Raw genomic sequence first — 11,875 nt, forward strand, 5'->3', positions numbered from 1 at the left:
TGGTCATAACGTTCCTTCCAAGGAGAAAGAGTCTTTTAATTTCATGGCTGCAATCACCATCTGCAGTGATTTTGGAGCCCCCAAAAAATAAAGTCTGCCACTGTTTCCACTGTTTCCCCATCTATTTTCCATGAAGTGATGGGACCAGATGCCATGATCTTCGTTGTCTGAATGTTGAGCTTTAAGCCAACTTTTACACTCTCCTTTTTCACTTTCATCAAGAGGCTCTTTAGTTCTTCTTCACTTTCTGCCATAAGGATGGTGTCATCTGCATATCTGAGGTTATTGATATTTCTCACAGCAATCTTGATTCCAGCTTTTGCTTTCTCCAGCCCAGCATTTCTTATGATCTACTCTGCATATAAGCTAAATAAGCAGGGTGACAATACACAGCCTTGACATACTCCTTTCCCAATTTGGAACCAGTCTGTTGTTCCATGACCAGTACTAACTGTTGCTTCCTGACCTGCATATAGGTTTCTCAAGAGGCAGGTCAGGTGGTCTGGTATTCCCATCTCTTTCAGAATTTTCCACAGTTTATTGTGATCCACACAGAGATGATTATGAATCATTATACCACACTAACATCAGAGAAGTGCAACTTATAACATCTATGTGGAATTTTAAACAGGACAAAAATAATTTGAATATCTTTGAGAGTTAAGTTTAATAGGGCCCTAATTTCCTTCCATTATGTTCTCAATAATTTTATTGTTATTCTACTATATAAATATATACAGTGACATTCAACCACCATATATATATTCCCTCATGTCTCCCCAGAAATACTGAAGAAGACAGCAGACCATCCTCCAAGAATTTTCAGCAGAATGTCCTTTGTTAATGATACCACCTCACATCCTTCTGCCTTCCTTCTGCTGGGTGTACCTGGTCTGGAAGATTTCCATATATGGATTGCTTTCCCTTTCTTTGTTGTTTACCTGATAGCCCTTGTAGGGAATGTCACAATTCTGTTTGTAATCAAGACAGACCAGAGCCTTCATCAACCCATGTTCTACTTCCTGGCTCTTCTCTCCTTTATTGATCTAGGTCTGTCTACTTCTACCATACCCAAAATGCTGGCCATCTTCTGGTTCAACCATAGGAAGGTAAGCTTTGAAGCCTGCCTCATCCAAATGTTCTTTATCCACACCTACACGGGAATGGAATCTGGTGTACTCCTGGCTATGGCAATTGACCGCTTTGTCGCCATCTGTTATCCACTGAGGTATACCACTATCCTCACCAACAAAATGGTAGCCATCATGGCCTCTGTTGCAGTGGTGAGGCCAGTCCTCCTTGCCATCCCCTTTTGTCCTCTTCTTAAAAGGCTTCCCTTTTGTGGACGCTATATTGTTCCTCATACCTACTGTGAGCATATGGGAATTGCTCGTCTAGCCTGTGCTAACATAAGAGTCAACATCATCTATGGCTTATTTACCATTGCTACCCTGATATTTGACTTGCTCCTCATTGCCCTCTCCTATGTTCAGATCCTACAAACTGTTTTCCACCTTCCTTCTAGGGATGACAGACTCAAAGCACTCAGCACATGTGGTTCACATGTCTGTGTCATCTTAGCCTTTTACACACCAGCATTTTTCTCCTTTATGACACACCGGTTTGGTAGAAATGTTCCTCATTACATTCACATCCTCCTGGCCAATTTGTATGTAGTTGTTCCTCCTTGTTTAAATCCAGTCATTTATGGGGTCAGGACAAAGCAAATTTGGAACAGAGTTGTGAGAATATTTGTCAAGAAAGAGGGACCTAATATATTAGAGAGTTGAAAACCTCTAGCAGGCTAACTTTTATCTTGTACTTCTCTCAGGGTACCAATTGAAATTACGAAAAGGTTAGTAACGAATTACTTTGGCCTTTATTAGAGTCTTCTAAGTGTATAACTCAGTGATTCCTTTTCATAATTTATATATTTTAAATTTGTTTTTTATTGAAGGATAATTGCTTTACAGAATTTTTGTTTTCTGTCAAACCTCAACATGAATCAGTCATAGATATACATATATCCATTTCCTTTTGAACCTGCCTCCCATCTCCCTCCCCATCCCACCTTCTGGGTTGATACAGAGCCCCTGTTTGAGTTTTCTGAGTCATATAGAAAATTCCCATTGGCTATCTATTTTACATATGATAATGTAAGTTTCCATGTTACTCTTTTCATACATCTCACCCTCTCCTCCCCTCTCCCCATGTCCATAATTCTATTCTCTATGTCTGTTTCTCTATTGCTGCCCATTAATGAATTCTTCAGAACCATTTTTCTAGATTCTGTATATATATACACTAGAATATAATATTTATCTTTTTCTGACTTACTTTACTCTGTATAATAGGCTCTAGGTTCATCTACCTCATTAGAACTGACTCAAATGTGTTCTTTTTATGGCTGAGTAATACCCCATTGTGTATATGCACCACAACTTCTTTATGCATTCATCTGTGGATGGGCATCTAGGTTGCTTCCATGCTCTGGCTGTTGTAAATAGTGATGCAATGAACAATGGAATACAGGTGTATTTTTCAATTTTGGTTTCCTCAGGTTATATTCCTAGGAGTGGGATTGTTGGGTCATGTTGTGGTTTTATTCCTAGTTTTATAAGGAATCTCCATACCATCTTCCATAGTGGCTGTATCAATTTACATTCCCACCAACAGTGCAAGAGCATTCCCTTTTCTCCACACCCTCACCAGCACTTATTGTTTGTAGACTTTTTGATGATGGCCATTGTGACTGGTGTGAGGTTTTGATTTGCATTTATCTAATAATGAGTGATGTTGAGCATCTTTTCATGTGTTTGCTAGGCATCTGTATGTCTTCTTTGGAGAAATGTCTGTGTAGGTCTTTTCCCCACTTTTTGATTGGGTTGTTTGTCTTCCTGGTATTGAGTTGTATGTGCTGATTGTATATTTTGGAAATTAATCCTTTGTCAGTTGTTTCATTTACTATTATTTTCCCCCATTCCAAGGTTTGTCTATTCACCTTGCTTATAGCTTTCTTGCAGTGCAAAACCCTTTAAGTTTAATCAGGTCCCACTTGTTTACTTTGGTTTTTATTTCCATTACTCTAGGTGGTGGGTCACAGAGGGTCTTGCTTTGTTTTATGTCATCGAGTCTTCTGCCTATGTTTTCCTCTAAGAGCTTTATAGTTTCTGGTCTCTCATTTAGGTCTTTAGTCCATTTTAAGTTTATCTTTGTGTATGGTGTTAAGAAGTGTTCTAATTTCATTCTTTTACATGTAGCTGTGCAATTTTCCCAGCACTATTTATTGAAGAGGCTGTCTTTTCCCCACTGCATATTCTTGTTTCCTTTGTGAAAAATAAGGTATACAGAAGTGCATGGGTTTATATCTGTGCTTTCTATCTTGTTCCATTGGTCTATATTTCTATTTTTGTGCCAGTACCATACTGACTTGATGACTGTCGCTTTGTAGTATAATCTGAAGTCAGGAAGGTTGATTCCTCCAGCTCCATTCTTCTTTCTCAAGACTGGTTTGGCTATTTGGGGTCTTTGTGTTTACATATGAATTGTGACATTTTTGTTTTAGTTCTGTGAAAAATGCTATTGGTAAGTTGATAGGGATCACATTGAAAATCTGTAGATTGCATTTGGTAGTATAGTCATTTTCAAAATATTGATTCTTCCTACCCAGGAACATGGAATATCTCTCTATCTGTTTATGTCATCTTTGATTTCTCTCATTAGTGTCTTATAATTTTCTGTGTACAGTTCTTTTGTCTCTTAAGGTAAGTTTATTCCTGGATATTTAATTATTTTTGTTGCAATGGTGAATGGAATTGATTCCTTAATTTCATTTCTGATGTTTCATTGTTAGTATACAGAAATGTAAGTGATTTCTTTGTATTTATTTTGTATCCTGCAACTTTGCTAAATTCACTGATCATCTCTAGTAATTTTCTGATACTATCTTTAAGGTTTCCTATGTACAGTATCATGTCATCTTCAAACAGTGAGAGCCTTACTTCTTTCCGATCTGGATTCCTTTTATTTCTTTTTCTTCTCTGATGGCTGTAGGTAGGACTTCCAAAACTATGCTGAGTAATAGTGGTGAAAGTGGACACCCTTGTCCTTTTCTTATCTTAGGTGGAATGCTTTCAGTTTTTCACCATTGAGAATAATGTTTGCTGCAGGCTTATCATAATTAGCATATACTATGTAGAGGTAGGTTCCTTTTATGCCCATTTTTTGAACAGTTTTAATCATAAATGGGTACTGAATTTTGTCAAGGGCTTTTTCCGCATCTATTGAGATTACCATATGGATTTTATCTTTCAATTTTTTAATATGGCGTATCACATTGATTGATTTGCATATATTGAAGAACCCTTGCATCCCTGGAATAAACCCAACTGGTGTATGAGTTTTTTGATGTGTTGCTGAATTCTGCTTGCTAAAATTTTGTTGAGGATTTTTGCACCTATGTACTTCAGTGATATTGGCCTGTAGTTTTCTTTTTGTGTGTTGTCTCATCTGGTTTTGGTATCAGGGTGATGGTGGCTTCGGAGAATGAGTCTGGAAGTGTTCCTTCCTCTACAATTCTTCGAAAGAGTTTTAGAAAGATAGGCATTCACTCTTCTCTAAAAGCTTGATAGAATTCTCCTGTGAAGCCATTTGGTCCTGGGCTTTTTTTTTTTTTTTTTTTTTTTTTCTGGAAATTTTTATCACAGCTTCAATTTCAGTGCTTGTAATTGGGTTGTTCATGATTTATATTTCTTCCTGATTCAGTATTGGAAGATTGATTTTTGTAAAATCTGTCCATTTCTTCCATGTTATCCATTTTATTGCCATATGGTTGTTCATAATAGTCTCTTATAATCCTTTGTATTTCTGCATTGTCTGTTGTAACCTCTCCTGTTTCATTTCTAATTTTGTTGATTTGATTGTTCTCTCTCTTTTTCTTGATAAGTCTGGCTAAAGCTTTTCAGTGTTGTTTATCTTCTCAAAGAACCAGTTTTTACTTTTATTCATGTTTAATGCTGTTTCACTTCTTTTTCATTTATTGCTGCTCGGATCTTTATGCTTTCTTTTCTTCAAATATATATATATATATATATATATATATATATATATATATATAGTTCTTTTTCCAGTTTTTTAGATGTAAAGTTAAGTTGTCTATTTGATGTTTTTCTTATTTCTTGAGGTAGGATTGTATTGCTATAAACTTCCCTCTTAGAAATGCTTTTACTGCATCCCACAGTTTTTGAGTTGTGTTTTCATTGTCATTTGTTTCCAGAAATGTTTTGATTTCCCTCTTGATTTCTCAGTAACTTGTTGGTTATTTAGAAATGTGATGCTTAATCTCCATGTGTTTACATTTCTTATAGTTTTTCTCTTGTAAGTGATATCTAGTCTCATACCATTGTGGTCAAAGAAGATGCTTGATATGATTTCAATTTTTTTAAATTTAGTGAGGTTGATTTGTGACCCAAGATGTGGTCTACCCTGGAGAATGTTCCATATGTACTTGAGGAGTATTCTTCTGCATTTGGGTGGAATGTCCTGAAGATATCAATGAGATTCATTTCATCTAATGCATCAAATAAGACTTGTGTTTCCTTATTAATTTTCTGTTTTTATGATCTGTCTATTGGTATGAGTGGGGTGTTAAAGTCTCCTACTATTATTGTGTTACTGTCAATGTCTCCTTTTATATCTGTTAGTATTTATCTTATGTATCAAGATGCTCCTATATTGGGTGCATAGATATTTACAATTGTTATGTCTTCCTCTTGGATTGATCCCTTAATCATTATGCAATGTCCTTCCTTATCTCTTGTAATATTCTCTATTTTAAGGTCTATTTTGTCTGATATGTTGATTGCTAGTCCAGCTTTCTTTTGCTTCCCATTTGCATGGAATATGTTTTTCCATCCTTTCACTTTCAGTCTATATGTGTCTTTAGGTCTGAAGTGGCTTCAGAATATATAGATAGCATATATATGGGTCTTGTTTTTGTATCCATTCATCCAGTCTGTGTTTTTTGGCTGGAGCATTTAGTCCATTTACATTCAAAGTAATTATTGATATGTGTGTTCCTATAGCCATTTTCTCAATTATTTGAGGTTGATTTTGTACATATTTTTTCTTCTCTTGTATTTCTTGATTAAATAAGTCCCTTTAACATTTGTTGTAAAGCTGGTTTGGTGGTAATGAGTTCTCTTAACTTTTGTTTGTCTGAAAAGCTTTTTATTTCTTCATTAATTTTGAATGAAATCTTTGCCAGATACAGTAATCTTGGCTGTAGATTTTTCCCTTTCAGCACTTTAAATATATCCTGACATTCCCTTCTGGTCTGCAGAGTTTCTGCCAAAAGATCAGCTGTTGAGTGTATGGGGTTGCCCTTGTATGTTACTTGTTGCTTCTCCCTTGCTGCTTTTAATATTCTTTCTTTGTGTTTAGTCTTTGTTAGTTTGATTAGTATGTGTCTTGGCATGTTTCTCCTTGGGTTTATCCTGTATGGGACTCTTTGTGCCTCTTGGACTTGATTGACTATTTCCTTTCCCATGTTGAGGAAATTTTCAACTATAATCTCTTCAAAATTTTTATCACGCCCTTTCTTTTTCTCTTCTTCTTCTGGGACCCCTATAGTTTGAATATTGGTGCATCTGATATTGTCCCAGAGGTCTCTGAAACTGTTCTCAGTTCTCTTCATTCTTTTTACTGTATTCTGCTCTTCAGAAGTTATTTCCATCATTTTATCTTCCAGCTTATGGATTGGTTCTTCTGCTTCAGATATTCTGCTATTGAATCCTTCTAGAGTATTTTTAATTTCAGTAATTGTGTTGTTTGTCTTTGTATGTTTATTTTTTAATTTTATTATATGTTAACTGATTCTTTCATTTCCTCCATTCTGTTTTAAAGGTTTTGGATCATCTTTACTATCATTATTCTGAATTCATTTTCAGGTAGTCTGCCTATTTCCTCTTCATTTCTTTGTACTTCTGTATTTCTAGTTTGTTCCTTCATTTGTGTAGCATTTCTCTGCCTCATTATTATTATTATTTTTATTGTATTGTGTTTGAGGTCAACTTTTCCCAGGCTTTAAGGTTTAATTCATTCTTCCTTTAGGTTTCTGCCCTCCTAAGGTTGACCCCCCATGTCCAAGGTAAGAGAAACCCAAATAAGACGGTGGATGTTGCAAGAGGGCATCAGGGGGCAGACACGCTGAAACCATAATCACAGAAAACTAGTCAATCTAATTACACTAGGACCACAGCCTTGTCTAACTCAATGAAACTAAGCCATGCCATCTGGGGCCACCCAAGATGGGCAGGTCATGGTGGAGAGGTCTGACAGAATGTGGTCCACTGGAGAAGGGAATGGCAAACCACTTCAGTATTCTTGCCTTGAGAACCCTATGAACAGTGTGAAAAGGCAAAATGATAGGATACTGAAAGAGGAACTCCCGAGGTTGGTAAGGTGCCCAATATGCTACTGGAGATCAGTGGAGAAATAACTCTAGAAAGAATGAACGGATGGAGCCAAAGCAAAAACAATACCCAGTTGTGGATGTGACTAGTGATAGAAGCAAGGTCTGATGCTGTAAAGAGCAATATTGCATAGGAACCTGGAATGTCAGGTCCATGAATCAAGGCAAATTGGAAGTGGTGAAACAGGAGATGGCAAGAGTGAACGTCGGCATTCTCAGAATCAGTGAACTAAAATGGACTAGAATGGGTGAATTTAACTCAAATGACCATTTTATCTACTACTGTGGGCAGGAATCCCTTAGAAGAAATGGAGTAGCCATCATGGTCAACTAAAGAATCCGAAATGCAGTACTTGGATGCAATCTCAAAAACGACAGAATAATCTCTGTTGGTTTCCAAGGCAAACCATTTTGTATCACAGTAATCCAAGTCTATGCCTCAACCAGTTACGCTGAAGAAGCTGAAGTTGAACGGTTCTATGAAGACCTACAAGACTTTTTAGAACTAACACCCCAAAAAGATGTCCTTTTCATTATAGGGGACTGGAATGCAAAAGTAGGAAGTCAAGAAACACCTGGAGTAACAGGAAAATTTGGCCTTGGAATATAGAATGAAGCAGGACAAAGGCTAATAGAGTTTTGCCAAGAGAACGCACTGGTCATAGCAAACACCCTCTTTTAACAACACAAGAGAAGACTCTACACATGGACATCACAAGATGGTCAGCACCGAAATCAGATTGATTATATTCTTTGCAGCCAAAGATGGAGAAGCTCGATACAGTCAGAAAAACAAGACTGGGAGCTGACTGTGGCTCAGATCATGAGCTCTTTATTGCCAAATTCAGACTTGAATTGAAAAAAGTAGGGAAAACCACTAGACCATTCAGGTATGACCTAAGTCAAATCCCTTATGATTATACAGTGGAAGTGAGAAATAGATTTAAGGGATTAGCTCTGATAGATAGACTGCCTGATGAACTATGGATGGAGGTTCGTGACATTGTACAGGAGACAGGGATCAAGATCATCCCCATGGAAGGAAATGCAAAAAAGCAAAATGGCTGTCTAGGGAGGCCTTATAAATAGCTATGAAAAGAAGAGAAGTGAAAAGCAAAGGAGAAAAGAAAAGATATAAGCATCTGAATGCAGAGTTCCAAAGAACAGCAAGAAGAGATAAGAAAGCCTTCCTCAGCAATGAATGCAAAGAAATAGAGGAAAACAACAGAAAGGGAAAGACTAGAGATCTCTTCAAGAAAATTAGAGATACCAAAGGAACATTGCATGCAAAGATGGGCTCAATAAAGGACAGAAATGGTATGGACATAACAGAAGCAGAAGATATTAAGAAGAGATGGCAAGAATACAACAAAGAACTGTACAAAAAAGATCTTCACGACCCAGATAATCACGATGGTATGATCACTCACCTAGAGCCAGACATCCTGGAATGTGAAGTCAAGTGGGCCTTAGAAAGCATCATACGAACAAAGCTAGTGGAGGTGATGGAATTCTAGTTGAGCTATTTCAAATCCTGAAAGATGATGCTGTGAAAGTGCTGCATTCAATAAGCCAGCAAATTTGGAAAACTCAGCAGTGGCTACAGGACAAAAAAAGGTCAGTTTTCATACCAATCCCAAAGAAAGGCAATGCCAAAGAATGCTCAAACTACCACACAATTACACTCATCTCACATGCTAGTAAAGTAATGCTCAAAATTCTCCAAGCCAGGCTTCAGCAATATGTGAACCATGAACTTCCAGATGTTCAAGCTTCTTTTAGAAAAGGCAGAGGAACCAGAGATTAAATTACCAACATTCACCAGATCATCAAAAAAGCAAGAGAGTTCCAGAAAAACATCTATTTCTGCTTTATTGACTATACCAAAGCCTTTGACTGTGTGGATCACAATAAACTTTGGAAAATTCTGAAAGAGATGGGAACACCAGACCACCTGACCTGCCTGTTGAGAAATTTGTATTCAGGTCAGGAAACAACAGTTAGAACTGGACATGGAACAACAGAGTGGTTCTAAATAGGAAAAGGAGTATGTCAAGGCTGTATACTGTCACCCTGCTTATTTAACTTCTATGCAGAGTACATCATGAGAAACTCTGTGCTGGAAGAAGCACAAGCTGGAATCAAGATTGCCAGGAGAAATATCAATAACCTCAAATATGCAGATGACACCACCCTTATGACAGAAAGTGAAGAGGAACTCAAAAGCCTCTTGATGAAAGTGAAAGTGGAGAGTGAAAAAGTTGGCTTAAAGCTCAACATTCAGAAAATGAAGATCATGGCATCTGGTCCCACCGCTTCAGGGGAAATAGATGGGGAAACAGTGGAAACAGTGTCAGACTTTATTTTTCTGGGCTCCAAAATCACTACAGATGGTGACTGCAGCCATGAAATTAAAAGACGCTTACTCCTTGGGAGGAAAGTTATGACCAACCTAGATAGCATATTAAAAGCAGAGACATTACTTTGCCAACAACGGTTTGTCTAGTCAAGGCTATGGTTTTTCATGTGGTCATGTATGGATGTGAGAGTTGGACTGTGAAGAAGGCTGAGCACCGAAGAATTGATGCTTTTGAACTGTGGTGTTGGAGAAGACTCTTGAGAGTCCCTTGGACTGCAAGGAGATCCAACCAGTCCATTCTGAAGGCGATCAGCCCTGGGGTTTTTTTGGAAGGAATGATGCTAAAGCTGAAACTCCAGTACTTTGGCCACCTCATGCGAAGAGTTGACTCATTGGAAAAGAGTCTGATGCTGGGAGGGATTGGGGGCAGGAGAAGAAGGGAACGCCAGAGGATGAGATGGCTAGATGGCATCACTGACTCGATGGACATGAGTCTGAGTGAACTCAGGGAGTTGGTGATGGACAGGGAGGCCTGGCGTGCTGAGATTCATGGGGTCTCAAAGAGTTGGACATGACTGAGCAACTGATCTGATCTGATCTGATCTGAGGGTTAGTTCTCTGGTAGTGTAGTGTCTTGGAGTCAGTGCTCCCACTCCAAAGCCCCAGGGCTTGATCTCAGGTCAGGAACGAAGATTCCACAAGTGGTTTGTCATGGCATTAAGTGAGATAAAACCAATATCCACAAATGAGAAGCCAAAGATGAACCCCAGACAAATGGCAGTTACAAAATCAGGAATAATTAAAATAATGGACTGTATACATTTACACCCACGAGTGAAGTCAAAACAGTCCAACAAAAATAAAGTATAGTAGACTTATCCAGGAAACAAAGGAAATAAAAAAATATATTTATCAGTTAAGAACAAAACTAAGTAAAGCATAAATTGGAAAACAAAACTAAAGCAAGTTGCAAATTCGGGGAAAAAAAGTAATGAATATGAAAACAAAACTAACAAATATGTTGAGAGGAAAGAAAAGAAAGAAATCATAGATATGCAGTTAAAGGAAGAAGATTTATATACATTAAAGATTAACGGCAAAAGGAAAAGTAGTGTAGGAAAGGCAAACAAAGGAATAAATGTAGAAAAAAATATAATAGGTTTGTTTAAAAAAGTTAAAAATTAAAACCATAAAAAGAGAAAAGGAAAACAAAATGGAAGAAGGTAAAGGAAAAAAAAAAGAAAAGAAAACTACACAGAACTGAAAAAGTCTAAGTCAAGGCAGAGGTTTATAACAACAATAAAAAATGTGACCAAATATACACATATACATATCCATACAGTCCAAGAAAAATAAAGTACAACGGATTGACCCAGAGTACAAAGGAAACCAAAAATTATATCTATCAGAACAAAATTAACTAAAGCACAAACTGTAAAACAAAACTAAAGTAAGGTGCCAATTGGGAATAAAGCAATGAAAATAAAACTGACAAATATGTTGAGAGGAAAGGAAAGAAAGAAAAAGAAAAAATAGATATGCAAAGTTAAATAGAGTTAGATAAAGAAGATTTATATACATTAAAGATTAACTGCAAGGGGAAAAGAACAGTAGGAAAAGCAAACAAAGGAATGGATTTAGAAAAAAATAGATTTTAAATATTAAAATTAAAAAAAGAGAAAAGACAAAAAAAAAAAAGGAAAACTCTGCAAAACTGCAAAAGCCCAATGTAAAGGCAGAGGTTTATAGCAACAATAAAAATTGTGACTGATAAAAATAAATCTGAAAGCTTAATTAGATCTCATAGTGCCAATAAAATTAACAATTACATTGGGGGAGGGGGGAGAAAGAAAAAAAAATCCAAAAGACTCTATAGAACAAGTCAAAACCTAAGAATAATAAATGCTTTTCTTGAGTCAGTGCTGTCACTGCTGGGAGTCACAGTCCATCTCACCTCCCTAGGATGTCCTCCAACACTCTGCTGATCTCTGGACCTGCTATGGGGGCAGCTCATATTCTAATTCGGTCCTGCTCCAGTGTGTTCT

At 37.1% G+C, this 11,875-nt stretch overlaps 1 protein-coding gene across 1 annotated transcript; it reads left to right on the forward strand.

The window, feature by feature from the left end:
- The first annotated feature begins 830 nt into the window (after positions 1-830).
- On the forward strand, positions 831-1,790 carry LOC129627800 (olfactory receptor 52E4-like). Its single transcript, XM_055547304.1, has one exon. The coding sequence runs from the start codon at positions 831-833 to the stop codon at positions 1,788-1,790; it is 960 nt and encodes a 319-aa protein (XP_055403279.1).
- The last annotated feature ends 10,085 nt before the right edge of the window (positions 1,791-11,875 follow it).

This window comes from Bubalus kerabau, chromosome 15 (genome assembly GCF_029407905.1).
Source record: "Bubalus kerabau isolate K-KA32 ecotype Philippines breed swamp buffalo chromosome 15, PCC_UOA_SB_1v2, whole genome shotgun sequence".
Lineage (NCBI taxonomy): Eukaryota > Metazoa > Chordata > Mammalia > Artiodactyla > Bovidae > Bubalus > Bubalus kerabau.

Excerpts from the sequence above, each read along its gene's own strand:
- LOC129627800 (XM_055547304.1), top strand. The coding sequence starts at position 831 with ATGTCCTTTGTTAATGATACCACCTCACATCCTTCTGCCTTCCTTCTG.